Source organism: Trachemys scripta, chromosome 3 (genome assembly GCF_013100865.1).
Source record: "Trachemys scripta elegans isolate TJP31775 chromosome 3, CAS_Tse_1.0, whole genome shotgun sequence".
In the NCBI taxonomy this organism is placed as follows: domain Eukaryota; kingdom Metazoa; phylum Chordata; order Testudines; family Emydidae; genus Trachemys; species Trachemys scripta.
Genome location: NC_048300.1, coordinates 3,401,076 through 3,421,975, shown reverse-complemented (window position 1 = coordinate 3,421,975; position 20,900 = coordinate 3,401,076). Strand labels below are relative to the sequence as shown.

Sequence of the window (20,900 nt, the reverse complement as noted above, 5' to 3'; positions counted from 1 at the left end):
TGGTGGCCATTTTAGAGAGAGGGAGACGAGTCCAGGAGCAGAAGGAAGCTGGCTGAAGGAAGGAGAGGAGACTCCCTGTGTGAGGGGAAAGGCCATGTGTTAGAGAGGGACGCTGGACACCCGACAGGACTCTGACCTGAGCCCAGAGAACACTCATGAGCAGCGAGGAAACCATGGCAGGGAAATGCATACAGGTGTTCCATTGATTTGTCTGGATCTGTCTCTCTCTTCAGCTATCTAAAATAAAGAGTGATTGTGCTGGAAACCTTCACAAGCCTGTGTGTTTTGTGCTTCAGCTATGACGAGTCCCTGGTGTTATATTCATGGCAAAGAAGTTAGATAAAAACACAAAATACTCTTGGGGGAAGGTTGCAATGCAACGCTGCATTATTGCTTAGAAGTCAGAATGATAACACCCAAGAACCCCAAACACAGAGAGACAGAGCAGGCGGCTCTGTAAAGCAGAGAGGCACACCTCACCCATCTTGGTCTAGGATGGCTTCTGCAGAGGAACTGCAAAAGACCCCGCCTTTGCACTTCTCTACACAGCCCCCTCGCCGGCAAGCAGGACCAGGAATCCCCTTACACATTTAAACTGACAGCTTGTAAACGTAGTACAGCTTTCAACACACTGCCCGGACCTGGAGGGGGAAGTTAGAAGCTAGAGGGCCCACAGGGGTAGAGCCCTGGGAGAGGGTGTGCTTAGGCTACTGGGATATATGGTCCTGGGGGCCTAACAGCTGGACATGAGGAGGCCCCACTCCCATGAAGGGGGAACACAAGGAGAGTCTGTGCCCAGGAAGTGTGCCACGGAGGCCAAAGAGAGGGACAGCGCAGGACCCTCCCCAGCCCAAGGAGAGCTGAAGAGCACACAGGACCCTACCCCAGCAGCCAGGGAGTGTCCCGCCCAGGAGCTCCCCCAGGCCTGTGACGTCCTGGTGACACACACAGAGGTACAAAAGGTTTCAGTTTCCTGTCTGCACCTTATCCAGGTGACGGCATGCGGACACATGGGACAAGCATCTGGCTGTGCTCAGAGCTGCACAGCACCCTGGGTAGTTGAACCAGGAATCAGCAAAAGGCGGCTACTACTGGAAATAACCAGCCATTGCTACCACCCGTTTGCAGCACTAGGGTGTTGAGCGTCGTCTCAACCAGCTGTGGCTGAACTGTGCACAGCCTGGGCTTTGCTTCGCGGTGCGGCTCCTGAACTCAGGACTGCGGTTTGGCCCACACGGCTTCGGCCACGAACCAACCCTTTAATATTAGCTCTGAGGCTCAAGCACCTGGGGGGCATGTCTGCCAGTCTGCGCAGGGTGAGTGCAGCGCTACCTGCAGGCTGACAGGTGCCCAGCAGGATGAGGGAAGTGCAGACTCGGGTGCAAGGCTGAGCCCATCGACACACTCTCTGCTTCCTTTGTGAAGCTCCTCTTCTCGTCAGACTCAGGAGTGGCGGTCGCATTTGGCCTTCTAGAGCAAGCCAGCCAGCCGGCTTTGGAACCTGGATACATGTGTGGACGTCAAGGGTCTGCCCCCACAGATCCATAGGACTGCACAGCTCCCTGGGGACTAGGAGTCTCCCAAGGACTTTTCCTCTTTTCTCCATTCTTTTCCTGGCCGGCTGAGTGACAGATATTGGCACTGTGCCTCGGAGTCCAGTGATTCTGTTAATGGAGCTGGCCTAGTTTAATACAGGCTATACAGCAAGTCGTACAGGATGGCACAAAACTATGAAAGCTTACTCAGAATGGCACCAGTTGCTCTCACCCCGCTAGCGAGATGGCAGCATTCCTCCTACACTGGGCTAGCTGAGATGCCACAGGAGCTGCAAAGAGCGGCACTGTCTCGGGTGGTGCGACTGGGTAAACACTGACTTTAGGTTGCCTTGCTAACTGTGCATCTTGAAAGGGTGCACTGAGTGACACATCTGGATGGGTTTCACTCAGACGACCTAGGACAAAGCTGCAAACAAATTCCTAACAAGGAACAAAGAGTGCTCTAAAAATACGCCCCTGGCATCTGTACAGTTTCAATATGACCAAGAGGCAACACCGCAAAGATTCCAACATACACTTCACCTTTTTCACACTTAGGGTCAGACTCCACCATGGCCCTGCAGAGGCAATCGCTCCTATTGATTTACAAAGAGTTGGGGACAAACCTAGGGAACAAAAATCACTGCTAGCATTTTATTAAAGAAGAGACATTTGATTCCTGTCAAAAAAATGTGCTGGTCCCATTCGCTGCTTTAACAACTCTCTATAAACTGGACAGATGCAGCTGTGGACAGATGCAGCTGTGATTGCAAGTTTGTAGTGACATTGTTACTAATACATATAATTTAGATTGGGAAGGAAGCATGAATGGACAAACTCACAGAGACGCTAGTGCAGCAAGGTATTTCAGCATATGCTTCACTGTGATTCAGTGAGAAGTCCTATTAACATTCATGCTACTACTCACCTGCTTAAAGTTGGGCACATGCTAAAGTATCTTGTTGAATTGGGTCCACACCAGTGCAGGCTCCAATTCAGCAAAGCCGTTAAACATGTGTTTAAGGTCCATTGACGTCCACGGAGGCTCAGCATGGGAGTTTCATTAAGCACATGGTACAGTGCTTTGCTGAACCGGGGCCTACAACGGGAAGCCAACACCCTCCGACCTGAGTGCCTGAAGTTAGGCCGACCCCCAGAGCCAGGTTTATGCAGAATAAACGCCCTGATTTTCGGGGGTGCCCTGCTCCCCTTGCTCACATGCTGACCCGCCAGGCCACCTGCAAGGGGAGCTGCGGGTGCTCTGGGCCCCTGAAAACTGGCCACTTATTCCATAAGAATGGCCGTACTGGGTCAGACCAAAGGTCCATCTAGCCCAGTATCCTGTCTGCTGACAGTGGCCAATGCCAGGTGCCCCAGAGGGAGTGAACATAACAGGTAATGATCAAGTGATCTCTCTCCTGCCATCCGTCTCCACCCTCTGACAGACGGAGGCTAGGGACACCATTCCTTACCCATCCTGGCTAATAGCCATTAATGGACTTAACCACCATGAATTTATCCAGTTCTCTTTTAAACTCTGTTATAGTCCTAGCCTTCACTACCTCCTCAGGCAAGGAGTTCCACAAGTTGACTGTGCACTGCGTGAAGAAGAACTTCATTTTATTTGTTTTAAACCTGCTGCCTATTCATTTCATTTGATGAGCCCTAGTTCTTGTATTATGGGAATAAGTAAATAACTTTTCCTTATCCACTTTCTCCACATCACTCATGATTTTATATACCTCTATCATATCCCCCCTTAGTCTCCTCTTTTCCAAGCTGAAGAGTCCGAGCCTCTTTAATCTCTCCTCATATGGGACCCGTTCCAAACCCTTAATCATTTTAGTTGCCCTTTTCTGAACCTTTTCTAGTGCCAGTATATCTTTTTTGAGATGAGGAGACCACATCTGTACGCAGTATTCCGGTGCCTGCATGTGGATTTAGGAGCCAAACTCTAGATTTCCAGGTTTGAAATTTTAGCCATGTGCTCTAAAATAAAAAAATAAAAAAGATATGAAAAATACCAGCAGCAGTTGCCCCAGGTCTCCGCTCAGCTGTTCTCAGCAGGACAGCTCCTTGGCACAGGCACGGTTCAAACGTTCTACCAGAAACATATCAACTGACTGTCTCCGAGGGGCGAAGGACAGCGTAGGCCAGGCTGTTCCATGGCCATCTGATCACACCGCACGCTGGTGCACTGTTCAGTCGCTTCTGACCCAGCAGCTCTGGGGGTGCGGCAGGGAGCAGGGGGTTTCTAAGAGCATGAGCTCCGGGAAGGGACTGAACATGGTACTGATTGTGTATAAGGGGACAGTGTAATTACAACTCTGACACTGTTAGCCCTGGGGGGGGGGGGAGACAGTTCATGCAGTTTTTAAACAGCAGAAACATTCCAAGACTGAACTATCAGTTATTCCATTTAATAAAAAAAGAGAAGAGCATGAACACCAGGGTTTTAACACTGAGCTCTAATGTAGGGAACGGCCGCAGGGGAGGGAAAGACTCCAATTCCAAGACAGCAATGGAAGAAGAAATAAAATAGACCCCCCACAGGTTGTGATTTATTAAAACGTAATCCCACCAACTCTCTGGTGTCGATGGATAGAGGCATCACTTTGTACAAATTCAGACAGCTTGTGTTGTCTTGGCCACTCGCTAGCCAGCTGGAATGGCCCAGTCACCTTATAATGCTATTTCCGTGAGACACAAATACGCCAAGTGAAACATTCGCTGCACACGTCTGGCCCCAGAATAGCTCGGTTTTCCAGTTCTCGTTTCACAGCAGAACTTCGGAGCCCTCAGAAGAGTCATCTGCATACGGCAGTTCGTCTGCTAACGAGCTGCCCAGCAGCGTGCTGGCTGGACACCACGCGGCCCCGTTCCGGGTGACGGTGCCCTGCAGAAGAGGAGCACGCCCCTGTTCCAGAGCCAGGGTGCTTGCAGTCTGTTTGTCCGTCTCCCCCTTTAGGATATACCTTTCCTCCTGCTGATTGCTTTCATGGACATCTGCGGAGACAACCGTGGTGTCCGGCTTGGGGGAAGGGGACACAGTTATGTAACCGCGATTGAGAGCCATGTCTGTCTGAGGGAATTCGGACTCTTCCGTCAGCTCCTCGCTCTCCTCTGGCAAGCTTGTGTTGATATAAAGGACGTCTTCAGACCCACTCGCTTCGGGCAAACTTTCCAATAGCTTCTCCAGGTGGAGTTTTAGCTCTGGGAATGCAGGTCGCTCCCGGGGGTCTGCTCTCCAGCAGGAGAACATCACTTTGTACCTGAAAGCACAAGGAAACAGAAGAGTTCTTCAGGAAGCGGCACTGTTCATTACACAGTGCTGAACGACGCACAGGACAGCAGTGCGTGAAAGAGAACATCCTTTTATCCTTCTGGCTCTGCTGAAGGAGAGGCTTTCAGTTACGAAGACTAATGAGAAAAATGACCATTGCTCCTAACCATTTATCTTCCAAAATGGCTGCGATAGGCCTATGCAGTATTGTCGTGGTCCCAGAATGAGAGAGACAAGGTGTACTCCAGAGTCACCCACTTTGGTGTAGCTACAAAATGCCTCAGCTGAGCCCATACAAGGGGATACAGCCCTTAAAGGGTCCCCTGGATATTCATTTTAACTCTGTTTTACCTGTAAATTCTCAGAATAATCCGTCACTATTCCGATAGCGAATGGTGTCACTTGGGGGGAAGATACACTGCATTCTTCACATGTCGACAAAGAGGTCGATTCCGTAATTTAACAGCAAACCTCAACTAGGCCAGCACCTGCCCAACATCTAGAAATAGATCTTTCTCCTGCAATCTGAGTTCCTCTCTTATCATCTTGTACCTTCGCTTCAAGTCCCAGGGGCAGCAGAGTATTTGTTGCCTGAGGGGGATGGGAATGTCCTCTGAGTAAAGTGTTTTGAGGAGGAATCTAGATAAACTCTTCAACCTCGGAGTGACAGGCCAGTGTAGACTTTCCGATGCCACCACCTACAGCTCCGGGCTGGAAACGAAAGGCTGCTGTTGTCGCATTCCCTATTGCTATGAGCTCTGTTGCTCACCCAGGGATCACAGAGAAATCATTGACTGGCTACTTGAGTATACTCAGTCACAAAAGTGGGCAGCAGTAGGAAAAGCAGAATAGTCTAGGAGACTAAGCCCAACACTGGGAGCCAGGAATTGCGAAGCTCTAATCCCAGCTCTGACACAAACTCACTGGGTGGACTTGTAACCCTTCTGTAACTCAGTTTTCCCCTTCTATAAAATGTAGATAACTCCTGCACTGGGGTGCAACTGAAACTGACCCCTTTGGGTTGGCCGAGGGATTTGAACCCGGGACATTAGCAGTGACAGCACACTGCCGGCTAGTACCTTACGGCAGGACCTTCGAGAGGTGTCTTTTTGAAATCAAAGATATGCCTCTGCTCCTAGAAGCAGAGCTCGGTTTTTTCTGCTGCTTTATGGTCATCTGATGCTCTGCCCATTTATCTTCACTCTTTTGGTATAAACTAGAATGTGGAGAGTGTGTTAATCAACCCTTGTTTCTCTCACTGGTCAGCTGAAAACAACCTAAAGTTTAACTATGGGTCATTTTTCCTTTAAAAAAACAACAACTTTCCGGGCTGCCTCTCAATTTGAGAGAGCCAAGGTGGGCGAGGCTGGTGAAAGAGAAGCTTTCGAGATACACCCTCTCTCATTTCCCGGGCCCAACACAACTACAACACTGCCAACATTGTCCAGCTCAATCCCCTTATGCACAGCCATCTAACCCCCAACTGCCCACTTCAGTTCAAATGGCTGCCGCCGCCGTGCGTTACCCCTTCTGCTTAATCTGCCCCCGACCGTATTTAGCTCAGTCACCTGAAGACGACCTCGGTGCAGCTCAGAAGCTTGTACCTCAGCAAACGTTGGTCCAGTAAAAGATATCACCTCACCCACCTTCTTGCTCTCTCCATTTTATAGACAACTGCACTCAGGGGCCCAATTACCTGGATTTCTGTATCATTAAGTTGATGTTCGTTTCTTTTAAGACCTGCTGGGTGAGGTAACCCTAACCCACCTCACCTCTCTCAGATCCTGGGACCAACATGACTGCAAACAACCGTGGAAGATATCGAATCTTTCAAGACTTGACACTTAGTGACCTCAATGCCCCAAATACAATACTAAAAACGGTACTGCCGGATGCCACAAGCGAGACTGTGGCCATCCAGGCCAAGCTACAGGCAAACTGGTCTTTGGGAGTCGCAGCAGCCCTTTGCCGGATCTGCTCCTGATGAGAAACAGTGCAGCAGGTTCCTTTTGCATACGCTGGAGGGTAGAACTAATTGGAAATTAACAGTGACACATTAAAACCGTTAATCCTTGGACATGCACCCTCCTCTGCCATCTAAGAGGTTGAACCCAATCAATGGTTTGTTCATGACTCGCTTCGGGAAGGGCATTTAAAATAGCACACCCACAAGACCACGACTTCAGGGCTTGAATTTCATGCCATGATGCAATAACCTGGCAGCAGTCTCACTTTCCACGCAGCTCTTTTGCCAAACAACTGTTACAACTGCACTGAAAGTGGTGGGGAAACGGTCCGATTTACTAACTCCAAACAAGCCTGCGCACCCAGAGCCAGAGCGTGAGAACAGGCCCTGGCTGTGTGCCAGGCACAGCTCACAGATGGACTTGTTTTCTCTACCAATCGGTGGAGAAAATAATCTGCAGTAGCACAGAGAAGGGGAGAGAGCAGGAGAGACCTTTGCCCAGGGAATGCCTGTTTACGAGGTTGGGGCTTTTGGCTAGTATCTTTGAGCGTGTCCCTTTTAGGGACTGGTATTATGTAACTTCCAGAGGCCTGTTTATTGACATGGCTTCCCCTGGGCCCGTGGGGGTTTTAAACATTTTGAGCTGTGACTGCACATAAGAATTCCTCAGAGACTCCGGTAGCTCAGCCAACCTTTAATACAAACCCTCTGTGAGCTGCCCAGACATTTAAAACGCCTTCAGCTCTCACCCACATTGTAATGTCTCTTCGCCATAGATTTACAGACATCAAGGACAGAAGGGCCCATGCTGAACATCTCTTTGGGCCTCAGTGGGGTTGTGCACAAGAGCTCGAGAGCAGAGCTGGCCCCTTATTATCCACATTTCCTTTTAAAGCAAGAGGATTTTGCACATGAACAATATCACCCAACACGCCCCTGAAGATTCCCTCCAGGAGCAGCTCTTTCTGGAATGCGAGGGAAGCCCTACAGCTGGCTGCAGCCCAGCTCCCGAGAGCCAGACTCCAAGTGCACATCCCCAGACCGGGCTTTACAAAGTTCTTGGCAACTCCAGGCTGGGGTACTTAGCAGACAGAACACCCTGAAGCCGAAACAAAATTTTAAAAGAATGAAGTTACAGACTGACTTGACGTGCCGATTAACTCTACATTCATTTAGAAAACATTCCTCGTGTCCCTCTAAAGCCACTCTTCACTAAACCCATGCGCAATTAAAGACTCCTGGCTTTCAATTTTTAAAACTCAAAAAAAAAAAAAAAAAATTTCCAAGGTTGACGCCGAAATCATCAGAAACCCTAAGAACAGAGGGCCGGATCCTCAGCGGGTGTGAATCCGTGCAAGTCCATTGAAATCAGTGGCTGTACCTCAATTTACAACGGCTGAAAATCTGGCCCCAAATGTTTCTTTTACCGTCTTGTAAAGGAGAAGCAGCAGGGGGTTGGACTAGATGACCTCTTGAGGTCCCTTCCAACTCTGATATTCTATGATTCTATGGAAGTAATTTTTGTCAATAAGCTATCAGCCAGAGCTTTTTATTCCCCAAGTTTCAGCCAAGTTCACGTGTGAAAACTAAGCCACACATCCACGACAGCCGTTAGTTGCTGTGTCCATTTCGCTACAGTGAGCCATAAAAACATGGGAAGAGCGTGACGAACGACGCACGGCGAGGACGCTGCAGCTTAGCGAGGGAAAACGCTGACAGTCTGCGTGTTATTGGAACAGCTGAGACTGACAAGTGCAAACATGTTCCTGTGAATAAAAAGTGAGTCCACATGTGCGAATGTACAAAACCCAGGAATCAACACGAATACTCACAGCTCATCCAAGCAGTCCTCTGGCTGTTTCAGCCTGTGACCATGAAGGAGGTAGTCATAGATTTCATGGTTCTGCACTCCTGGGTACGGAGTCATCCCTCGAGTGGCTATCTCCCACATGGTAACCCCAAATGCCCACTACACAGAACAAAGGGAAAGCCTATTAGGGTGACATTTCCAGAAGGCCTGAATGAGTCGTTTCACTGGAAAAGGTCATTTCCTAAAGCCCATTGGGATCTTGCATAATGTGGATAATTATATGCATAGTGTGAATATGTTCCCAAGCTGGAAATAACATGCAATGTCTTACAATAGCTCACTGGCTCACTCAATAAACCTATTTCAGGAGCCTTTACAAGCAAAGAGAGATCAGTGCACCACTCATCAGGGTGGCCGTGTTTACTGTCAAACCCTCATGCTTTCATTTATTTGGCTTTTCCATTTTCAGAATACAAAACCAAATAAAGCTAATGCAGGTGACATCCAAAAAACAACACAGACTGATTAAAACAATCCAAATATGAAAATCAGAGCGCTAATGAATACCCACAAATACCCGCTGTGATCAACATTTCCAATGACTGGCTGTATTACACACTTCTTCCATGGATTGGAGTTCTGACTTTAGGGTGGGGGACCCTGCACTTGGTGTACCTACCACGTCGCTCTTGGTCGTGTACACCCGATCAGCCAGGCTCTCGATTGCAATCCACTTGACAGGCATTTTAGCAATGCGCCCCTGACGGTAATAATCGCCGCTGTAGATCTTCTTAGACAAGCCAAAGTCCGCCACACACACAGTCATGTCGTCCCGTAACCTGTCAGTGTTTACAAGAAAATGTGAATGCCGAATGAGACTATGTTGACTTGCTCACAGGTGTAAAGTTACTCACACTTCTCCAGGATCAGGGCCTTCGAGCACCCCTCGCCCCCGGTTATTTCTTACTAGGGTAAACGTGCCAAGATTTAAAGCGGGACAGCTGGCAAAAGTCTTATTTCTACCCCCCACCCTCCATCACAGATGTTAAGGCCAGATAGGACCTCTGTGATCATCGAGTCTGACCTCCTGCATAGCACAGGTCACAGGACTTCCTTTCACCTACTACCGTTCCTGTGAAAACTGAGCGAAAGAGAAAGTCTGACAAACCACTTTCTGAGTTAAAACATGAGCCGTTCTCACTTGGCTGTTTCTCAAGGCAGAGGAGATTTGATAGGAAAGTGAAAGGTTTCTTTCTAATGTGAGTGCATCAGAAACAGCACGAAGACGCTACACAGGCTGGCATTTGACTATCTGCAATGAAACAGAGAAAACAAACTCACATGCAGTTTCGAGCAGCTAAATCTCGATGCAGAAATTGCCGAGTGCTGAGGTACTCCATTCCGAGCGCAATATCGACCATGAACTTCAGCAAGGTCTGCAGTGATATGTGCTGGGGAGAGAGGGTGGTGGTTTGAATGGACAGGAAGCATGTGAAGGCTGGAACATTGTGGACAAACACTGCTGCAAGTGGACCCCAGCAGCTCCCATGTAGCCCAACAAGAGTTAAGGCCACTTGAAAACCTCAGCAGAGACCCTTGCAGGCCAGGGCCCCAGGAGACGAGAAAACACATTTTCCATTTCTACAGAGCAGCCAGTCGGACAAGGCTCTCTTTGATCAGTGCGTAATTACACGCCAAGCTACCAGCGAGCTTTCCCGTGGCTCATAGCCCAGGCAGACCTGTTTGCGGTGGGAGCACTGAAATACTTCATTGTTCGGGGCAGCCTGGTAAATCGTATCAGTTTAGTGTCAGAGCTCTTCTTTGTAAGATACGAGGAGTAAATGAAAGAATTTCAGCACCGCCCAATAGGAACAGCACAAGCAACTCCGCTTGCTCACAGCTGCAAGGTTCTCAGCGTCGTGTGGCGCCTTACTGGTGCTCCACAGCGGGTTAACTCACCAAAACAACAGGATCTATTTAGTTAGGAGCATACGGAAAACAATCTGTGCCAGGCATGGTAGTTTAGAAACAAGGGGAAGCATTGTCTACCAGGCTACCACAATCACTGCTGCAGCAAAACGAAATGCCACTGCTGGCTGTTCTGCTGAACGAAAACCAAACCACCGTCCCCAACCCCGCAGTGCGACCCCGGAGACCAGGGGTGTCTGGGCGCTGAACTCGGCATTAACAAAGCTTTTGGGAGGTGGATCTCTCGTGCTTTCCTCGTATGGGGCTTGAAGTTACACTCATTGCAGCCCAATGCAAAGCTCCCACTGACTGCAGCGGGGCAGGACCAGGGCCTTCTCGCTGAGGGGATGGGACAACCTCACAAGCACCCCACAGACTATTTTTTGCATTCGTATGCACTCAGACTAATCTTATCATCAAAATAGTCTTCAGTGACTCTTTGGGTGCCAGCTTCCTTCTTTCAAAGGCATGTATCTCATTGGTTTGTCAGCGTCTAATGGATTTTATAGATAAAGATTGAAACAGGAATTTCCCTTTTTTAGAAACAGACATCTCTGAGCTTTAAACCACGGCAGCAACTCAGGAGCTGGTTCTCAGCGAGCCAGACACGCAGGGCCCAATTCCCCATTGCCCTGCCCTGGGGCAGGCATTCCCACTCAGGCAAAACACTCCTGTTCTATTTGGTAGTGTTGTGAGTAGTGGAAAGGGCGACCCAGAGGCTGAAGAGCTAAGAGCCAATGCAACCGTGTTGCGTTAACGGTGGAGGTTCGTTATCCCCCCTCCCTTTGCTAGGTTTCTTATGGTGAAGCGCAGCTCGATTTTATTTTTCATAAACCATGAAAAGCTCAGACATTCCGTGGGCCAAGTCACTCAGCCGCTGCGTGCTTCAGTTTCTCAGCCGTCTGAAGGGACAGTCAAAACACTTTGCCATCTTTATCTCCAGGGAGAAGTCCTGGCCCCTGTGAAGTGAATGGCAAAACTTCCACTGATTTCGGGGGGAGGGGGATTTCGTCCCTGGCGTTTTGCAAAGTCAGGAAGGACTGTCTCCTTTTTATGTTTCAGAAAAATAAAGCCAGAGTTTTTCTGTGGTTCAATGTAAGGAACCGGAAGGTCTGGCTCTGGGTTGATAATTAAATGCTGAATACAACCTGGCATCAGCTCCTCCTAGCAGCCTTGTCGGTTAAGCGCGCCAGGGCTTTGCAACGGCTGAGTTCCTTACCCGGGTGCCTGTTTCAAACCGCGAGCGGAGCAGGAAGCTGTGCAGGTCGCCGTATTTCATGAACGGGAGAACCACCATGGGCTTCGGGATCTGCCGGGAGCTCAGCTCTATGCACACACCTGGAACGAATGGAAGAGGAGCGTCGCGCACCAGGCCAGGCCATTGCATAGACATTCTGGAGCTGAGTCTAGGAGGGCTCGCTGAGAAAGCTGGGGCTTGCCCTGGGCTGGGGAATCTGTGGGTCCCGTAGAGCTAACGTAGCTGGCTCTTCAATACACACTCCTGCCTGCCCCCTTCACTGGCTACAGGGGAACGTCAGGGCAGGATGCGTGCGCGGGCTCTGGCAAAGCCGGGCCGGCAGATCCCAGCTCCACTATCCTGGTGTCTGGGCGTACCGAGATGCAAGCAGCAGTCACTGTCAGTCAGTCTGATGGAAAGAACCCAAGCCAGGTTTCCGTACGAGAGCCCAGCGTCACCCCACCCAGCGCAGGCTCTGAGCCGCAGCGTGGCTGCTGCCGAGAGCAGAGGCCTAGAAAGGTAAAGGTGCATGCAATACACAGCACCAACTCAGAACTGTTCCCTAGCTGCCGCCACCAGGCCCACACTCCGGTTCTTTCCCTACAGGCAATCGTCTTCTGATCTGGACTGCCGTGCCCTGCTGGAATGTAGACGTGTTGTCTGATGTAACATGCACTAGTCAGAAAACTGTGCATGTCGGGAGAACAAACCAGTGGAAGCAGATGGGCAATGCAGATCGGAGAGGAGCATCACCCTATGCTTTTGCTAATGGCAAAATTCCCTAGTGATAGAAAAGTGACCTCCCTCCCGGGGGCTGTCCATGTACCTAGGAGTCTGATGACGTTTGGGTGATCGAAGTCCTTCATGCACGCTGCTTCGCTGAGGAACTCTTCGATCTCTCGCTGGGAAAAGTTCTCCACTGAAAACACCAGAAAAGGGAGATCACTTAAAACAAAAAAGATTAAACTCCCCAAATCATTTCTGTTGTGATGGGTCTTATCGCCAGGACTTCCTACTCTGGGTAGTTGTCAGAAAAGCCCCCACCTAGGCAGAGGGAGAAAGGAATATTACCAGACTGAAAGCAAGAGATGGGTAGCAGGCCTGCATCTGGATGCTTGCTGCAGCGAGCGTGGGCTTTGCATGGCTTTCACTTTATTCCTGGGTAGCAGTCAGAGCAGGGACAGAGTGATGGAAGGGGAAAGGGTTACTTTGGTTTAGGGTTCATAAACAAGCAGGGAATATTGTGTCCAGCGCTCACACAGCTGGTTGGGTGGGTACGTGCACTGCCTGCTTCCCACAGAGCACACGATGTAGGCTGTGTTAATGCAGCGTGCCGCTGTCTCAGTGCAGCAATGCTTTGGCTACCCTGATCTCCAGCAGAAGAGATCTGTGCTCAGGCCCAGACATGAAGGTCTGTGTGATCTCTGGGCACCTGGTCTATTACATTTCCTGGATCACCTGTATCATCGCTCTAGGCCTGGGTACAACTCCTGCCTGGGGTGCCTGAGGGGTGCTTGGCTTCTCTGCAGGCGCTGCAGAGTGAGCCCGGGCTGGCATTTTCTCTTCTAAACTCTGCCTGGTTTTCCCAATCCTGCCACTGTGCGATGCTGATGTGCGTTCTGTCTCCTTGGCCTACTCTGGCCAATTGGGGAAGCTGTCCACGTACAACCTAGAGAGAAATGGCGGGGGAGGTAAAATCTTTTACGGGACCAACTTCTGTTGGTGAAGGAGGCGAGCTTTCAAACTTACGCACAGCTCTTCGGATCAGAAGAAGACAAGCTGAAGAAGAGCTCTGTGTAGCTTGAAAACTTGGCTTCCTCCCCAGCCGAAGGTGGTCCAGTAAAAGTATTGCCTCCCCCACCTGGTCTCTTTGAAAGAGCCCATCATTAAGGGCATGCTGACCCAGACAGATGGCTGAAGGCTGGGAGAAGCTGGTTTTCTCCCAGTTTTCTGCAGGAGGCTGAAATCAAGAGAGTGGAAAATCTCCAAAACAGCAGAACAAAGAAACCCGGTGTTGGGCCAGCCTTTTCCAAACACCCAGGTTGAGAAACTGGGAAACTCAGCGGACTCAGAGACACACAGGGAAGGCGTGCAGGAGAGGGGGCATGCTTTCATAGTGGGAGGGTGTGTGGTGGTCTTGATTTAACTGCAGGACCAGCCGAGGAAGAAGAAAGCTGGCCGCCCAGTAGAGGGAGCGAAACTCCATAACCAAGAGGAGAATCCTGGACTCCCTGATTGGGTTGCCGCCTGGCTGGTTTTTGACTGGCCTGGCTGGTTTTTCTACCGCCTTGTCGGTTGCCGGTCCAAAGACATTGTTGGCCAGGTTTTTTGCAGCTGCTGGGTATTTCTGGCTATGTGAATGGGTGGCGGCGTGTGCAGCAATCTGGTAACTCTGGGGCCATGCATGTCACAGCTCAACGTGCACCGCGGCCGCCCAAGGGTCCATTCGGCACCCTGGTCCTGCTCTGCATGCATGCAGCGTGCAGGAGCAGACCCCCGCTAATCGGGAAGCAGTGCCCTAGCCCCGCCCTTGAATCTCTTCAACTCTTGGGTGACTTTCCACGAGCCAAGCCCCTCCCCAGGGCTGGGTGGAACCGAGGAACTTTCTGCCTCCCCCTTCCCACAGACTGGCCAGTTTTTCTGTGCCTTGGAGGCAACCCCACCCCCTCGCGGACTCTGACCTAAGCAGACAGCGCTCCAGGTGGTGGGGAAAACAGAGTCAGGGAACCGTTTATAGGGTCTGTCTGGATCTGTCGCTCTTCTGTGCTATGTAAGCAAAGAGTACGTGTGCTTAGAAACCTTTGCAAAGTCTAGCTGCGCATCTGTCTGCTTCAAGTGATACAGGTCCCTGAAGAGTTCAACTCCACAAAGGTCTGGAGTGTGGGACTCGAACATCGCAGCCTGGTGAGTGTCCAGCAAGAGGTGCTCTCGCAGGGCTGTGTGCGACATCTACTGTAAATCCCGCGTCCCTTTAGTTTACGGCACTGCTTATAAAAATGCTGGCAATTTGCTCTCCCCTTTGTTGATGTGGGGAGCTGTGCGGAGGGACAATTTACCCACAACAGACACGTGAGCCCAGGGGTTGGCTCTGGGGAGGAAACCTGGGAAGAGAAGCAGCACCATGCAGCACGTACAATGACATCTCCCAGCATTCTCGCCCACAACACACACCAGAAATGCTTCATGAGATGGCCACAGCACCACTTCCACGGCAGATTCTGCAAGCGCAGCAGTTCAAGCAAGAGGTGGGTTTTGACATTTCCCTAGCGTGGGAAGCAAACACTAACCTGAAATTCTGCAGAAAAGCAAAGCGCCTGGGGGCTAAAGTACTCTGATGAACTGTCTGACGCAGCAAACAAGAGAGAGAAACGGGGGACGTTACAGTAATGCAGATAATCAATAATAACTAGATGAAATCTGTATCAGAGGTGTAGCCGTGTTAGTCTGAGTCTGTAAAAAGCAACAGAGGGTCCTGTGGCACCTTTAATACTAACAGATGTATTGGAGCGTAAGGTTTCGTGGGTGATGATGCGTCTGACGAAGTGGGCATTCACCCACGAAAGCTTATGCTCTAGTACTTCTGTTAGTCTTAAAGGTGCCACAGGACCCTCTGTTGCTTTTTAGATGAAATCTGGAGAACAGGGAGCAAATTCTCCACTCAATAAAGAAGAATATGAAGAAACCCCATCCCCATCCAGCAGCTCCCTGCCCCCAGAGAGAAGAACAGACCCTTTTGCTTCGTTTTCATTTTTCAGGATTTGCAATTCTGGGCTGAGCGCTGAGGGCGCTTTCCAGCAATCTGACTGGCTGATCTGGCTACGGGGCATTGTTCTCTAGAAAGGCAGGACACACGCAGCGACACTGCACTGCAAATGTCTCCCCTAGGTCTTACCATACCTCGGTTCGATCGTCTGACACTGACCCCAGGGGCCCTTTCCTGGGGATTACTGAGGAGGATGGTCCTTATCTCCTCCTCCTACTTATTCACTGATCCCCATAAAATACCCTGCATCCAAGCCGCTATTGCTTAGCTAGGGCTGACAATCCCGTGCCTGACAACGCAGTCTCTAGAACAAACCACGTTAATGGTTGCATGGCCCTGGGCTAGGCCCTCGAGTCCCTGCCCTTGGGTGAGCTGGGCAAATCTTGTGACGAAAGCAATCAGCGCTAGATCTCGCAGCCGTCACCGCTACTTACGCTTCATGGTTTTCACGGCGACTTTCTGCACGGTACCGTTGGGCTGGCTGAGGTGCCCTTCCATCACCGACCCGAACTCTCCTGTACCATGGGAGAGAAGGAACAGTCTCCTTTGTGCACCACCAAGCCCCACACACAGAGACCCAAAGGCCGTCGCAGGGATGCTGGCAGAGCAGTGGGGGCAGAACACATCTGGCCCATGCTGTGCATGGCTCACAGCACACACAGAGGAAAGACGGTGTATTGTGCCGGATACACCACAGCTGCTGTGACCGGCTGTCCCCAGCCCAGGGGGACGATGGAATCGCACACTGGGATGGAGCACGTACAAGCTAAGCACCACTCAGACTGCAGCTCTGCGCGCACACAGCCAGCATGCCGCTTGCCAGCCCAGCGGAGTAAAGGACGTAGCAGCCGGGGACGGCAGCACGGCCTAACAAGGTGCTTCGCAAGGGGAGGGGATGGAGCCTTCCACACCCCCGTGCGCAGCTACAGCCCACACAACATCCCAGTGGGGATGGGGAAGAGACGGGGCCATGCTTCCCCCGGCAGGGCAGTGTGCTATCTATGTAGGAGCAGTCCGGCTGCCTGTGCAGTGAGGGCCTGGGGCAGGCATTCTGCTTCCCCCTTTCCCGAGCTGGCCAGCGGGGACAATGTTTCTGAGCGCACACTGGCCCTCAACGTTCTCCCGTACTACAATAGTCCTCGAGATCCGGGCCCTTTGTGCTGGGTGCCGAATAAACACACAGTGAAAGGCCGCCCCTGCTCCAAAGGGCTCACAACTTAGATAAGGGTGGGAGGGGAAACTGAGGCACGGAGTTGTGAAGGGATTTGCCCAGCGGCAGAGCCAAGAAGAGAACCCAGGTCCCGTGAGTCTCAGCCCAGTGCCTTGTCCTCTAGGCCACGCTGGCTCCCCACCAGGCGCTGGGTCTTGGGAGGACGCAGAGACGACGGTGCCAGCTAACGCCATGTAGAGTCAGCACGGCGTCCACACCCTCTCCAACGCCTCTCTCCCACCCCCGTGCTCTGGACATTCAGCACCACTCACCCTCTCCCAGAATCTTCCCCAGGGCGAGGGAATCCTTGTCGATCACGACATCCTGGAGCTTCTGCTGCAGCTCCTCGCTGACACCCAGGCTGGCCACTGCAAGAGAGGCCCTTGGGTGAGCTCAGCACGTGCTCGGGGTGCTGCAAACCCAGGACGGTTGCCACAGGCGGACAAAACATCAGAGGCACCTTCAGGGCTAAATCCCGCCCTGGTGCCTGCGGGGGAGGGCAGAACTGCTCTCTCCACACCACTCCAGGGACAAGCTGCCCCCCAACATCCCAGCCCCCAGCTCCCATTGAGGCCCATGGCAAGCGAAGGTGCCCAATCCCTCCGCGTGGGCCTGGTCCAGCCCCAGTGCACGCTGGAGCGGGGGAGCCCCCAGGGAGCCAGTTGCACCATTTTTGGTAACTATTCTGTGTGTTGGACCAACACAAGGAGGCTCCCGCAGAGCAGGGATCAGGCCCCTTGTTGTTAATTGATGCCTCGTTTGGTTGCCTGCACACACACACAAGCTCCTTCCCTGGGTTCATGTTTCGCAGTCAGCCAGCTGCCCAAACCCCCACGTATTCCACCGCCCTCTCCACAAGAGCCCTTACAACGGAGTCAATCAGAGCTTACGCGTCAGCTCGATGGCTCTCCTGCTGTAGGACTTCTTTGCTGTGTAGCTGACGGCATGCTCCGAATCGTTGCTGGGGAAAGCATGCCTAAGGGGCAGAAACAGAAGGTGTACCAGGGCGGGGAACAACTTTTCTTCTCTATTCCTGCAGCATACGGCTGCACTACATTCGCATCGCTGAGACAGCGACAGTGAAAAGGAACCGCCCCTTCTCTCCCATACAACGCCCTTCCCTCCGACTGCATTATATCATCCCCTTGTTCACAAGGTCTTGTCAAAAATCGCCGTTCGCTAGGTCTACACTTGATACAGTGGCACAGCCAGTGCGTCGGTGCAGCCACTTACTCCCATGATGGGCGGGGTTCTCCGATCGCTGAAGGTATTCCACCCAGCGCTGCGTACAGCCGGGTTAGGTTGGCATAGCTACGTCTCGCAGGGAAGTGGATTTTTCACACCCCGGAGAGACACAGCTATGCCGACGTAACTTTCCAGTGGCCACCAGTCCTACACGGGGGAAAACACCACCTCATCCACACTAACGGCTCATTTTCCTAATCACACAGCAGAGTAAGTATTGATAATAACACGGCCCTGTGATCACTGTCCTTTCATAGATTTCAAAGCCAGACGACCCCATTGTGATCATCTAGTCTGATCTCCTGTGTAACATAAGCCTTGATTTGAAAATTGTCAGTGATGGAGAATCCACCACAACCCTTGATAAACTGTTCCAGTATTAACTGCCCTCACTGTAAATTGATGCCCTATTTCCAGTGTGAATTTGTCTAGCTTCACCTACCAGCCATGGGTGGCGTTAGATCTTTCTCTGGTAGACTGAAGAGCCCATTGTGAAATATTTGTGTACTGGGTATTTGTTCACCGACATGTCATGTCTCACAAAGAAACCAAGAGCTTCTCTATTGTCAGCAGAGCGGATTCCCATTCTCAGCGTTACCAGATCATCTCAAAACTTCAGCCCCTTCCTCTTTCAGAAACAAAAGTGGATTCTGGCCAAACAAACAGCAAACCCTAGAGCTCAAAATGCTGCAGGCATGAGGGTGAAATGTGCTCTGGAACCTGTCTGACTTGTACTGTAGCAGACCCAGAACCCTACAGGGCCTTTTGCAGGAAGGCAGCGTCCGGGAAAACCAACGTGCTGATTTTAACACGGGTTAGTCAAACAGGCGTGTGTGGGAAGAGCCATTTACAGGATGTTCGCCTTGGGAAAGCCAGAGCAGTTAGGATTCATTTATCCATTTTTGCAAACTCCTTTACTCCGGTGCTCTGCGCCCACTGGAACCCAAGTTGGGTTTCGGAATTGAAAGCTACAATGACCATTCTCATAGAGGAAGAGCTTCTACCATGACTGCAGACGTGCAAAGACAAACAAAAAGCATTACATCAAGATTCCTGTGCGGCTCAATTCCCAGAAGCACATTATGGCACATGCGTAAAGAGCTGGTTATTTAAAAAAGTTTTGACTAGAAAGAATCAAACTGGTTTTGAACGAAAAGTGCCGGGGTTGGCCTCGTTTGAAACCCAGCTTAGAAGGTCACAAGGGAGAATGCGTGCTGTTAATAATGGACCATTGTCCATGTTATAAAAAGCCACCACACACTGCAGCGCTGGCAGTCCCTCTGCTCAGAAAGGCTAAGCATTAGAACAAGTGTGCGAGAAGTGTATCAGCAGGGCTGCACGAGGAAACTGCACAGCCCACAAATCCTGATGCGAGGCAGTACTGGTCTTACTCTTCTGCACGACGGCCGTATTCCTCCGCCTTTGTAAGAACCACATTCTTCCTTCACGGCACAAGTATTGTCAATGCGGCAATGAGGGCTGTTCCACATCACTGAGCTTATGCCGGCCAAATTCTGATGTAAAATGCAGCTGGTTTTTAGAGATGAACAAAACTCCCCCCTCCCCTCCTACAAAATAACCAAACCAAACCCCTGGACTTGCTGTTTTTTAAGTGAGCTAAAATAATCTTGATGAGTTTTTATCGCTGTGTAGAACTTTTTTCATGGCGAGAGCTAGGGAGCTAGCCAGAGCCTCTTAATGCTGGGTTGATAAGAAATTTCCCAAACCCACGATGCAACATAAATAGCAAAGAAAATGATGTTTGCCTGATAATAGTTGACAATCACATACTGAAGTTACTTATGCTGCTCAAGGGTTAGGAGACGGTTACACTGGTGTTGTAGACGACGAGCCAGGGGCTTGCATCGTCCATTTGCAAAACTTTGCTTGCTGCTGAATATTCGCTCTCTTGCTCCCGAGCGGAAGCGGAGAGAGCTGAAGGACCACGGCGACGCTAGGCGTCCCAGGGCTGCTTTCCTTCCAGGCTGTTCCAAAGCAAGGAAAAGAACCTTGAACGAAAGTGAAATGCTGAGGAAGGAGATGAACATTTCGGCCCTTCCCCTCTCGTGAAAGACTCCCCACTACTTCAGAGGGAGTTTTGTCCACCTCAGGAATGCAGCATAGGGCAAAATGGATCCAATGGCATCCCGAGCCTTCCAGGGAGTTACCACGGGGATGGATTTGACTCCAGTGTATTTAGCCTTTATTTTTTTGGTTTGTCCTTTTCAGTGGTGCTGGGTAAATAGTGGGGAAAATTCAGCTGTTGAGGAACGGTGGGGCTTTGCTGAAGGTGCTGGCCCCGGGACTGAGGCAACATTGGCTGGGAGCAGGCTCTGCAGGTGAGGAGAAAGCTGTTCCCCGGGGAGAGCGCGTATTCTGTTACCGAGGAGGCGGCTCTGGCACGCAAGCGGGCTGTGGACGCCCTCAGGGATTACCCGCCGGGCAGCCCCTTCTCCCTAGTGACAGACCGTGCGCCCTCACGGGGGCTGCCCTCTGTGAAGGATTCACCCCCCCAATGACGCGCTGGTGTCTGGCACCCCAGGCCTATGCCTTCTGGTGCCGCACGGAGCCTGGAAGCAGCAAATGCAAGTTCTCTCTCTAGCCGGTTAGGACGGGGGAGGGCTTGGGCAAGAAACATTTGTGGTTGTGTGTGTGTGTGTGTGTGTGTGTGTGTGTGTGTGTGTGTGTGTGTGTGTGCGCGCCCCCGGCCCACTGGCAGCAGCCTAACCAGCATCCTGCACTGAGGAAGGGCCGGTTGGCTGTACCTGCAGCACTTGGGCCACTGGAAACGGGAAGCTTAACAAACGGAACTGGCCACAGGACGGCGGGGGAGGTTTGCCCAAGAGGAGCGGCTGCTAAGAATCCCAGGAGTCAGGGATGCCT

The 20,900-nt window shown here is 51.2% G+C and overlaps 1 protein-coding gene across 3 annotated transcripts in view; it reads right to left on the bottom strand.

Moving 5' to 3' along the window:
* Positions 1–3,934: 3,934 nt before the first annotated feature.
* MERTK (MER proto-oncogene, tyrosine kinase) overlaps positions 3,935–20,900 on the bottom strand; it is a 57,798-nt gene continuing 40,832 nt past the window's right edge. For 2 of the 3 annotated variants that reach the window (XM_034763959.1, XM_034763958.1), the window contains exons 11-19: positions 17,663–17,748; positions 17,045–17,140; positions 15,997–16,077; positions 12,626–12,718; positions 11,782–11,900; positions 9,936–10,045; positions 9,274–9,433; positions 8,617–8,753; positions 4,312–4,807 (exon numbers count right to left, since the gene is read on the bottom strand). In XM_034763959.1, coding sequence (XP_034619850.1) covers positions 4,312–4,807; positions 8,617–8,753; positions 9,274–9,433; positions 9,936–10,045; positions 11,782–11,900; positions 12,626–12,718; positions 15,997–16,077; positions 17,045–17,140; positions 17,663–17,748 — 1,378 coding nt within the window. Of the gene's footprint in view, positions 4,808–8,616; positions 8,754–9,273; positions 9,434–9,935; positions 10,046–11,781; positions 11,901–12,625; positions 12,719–15,996; positions 16,078–17,044; positions 17,141–17,662; positions 17,749–20,900 lie in introns of all 3 variants that reach the window. The other variant, XM_034763957.1, reaches the window with a different exon arrangement.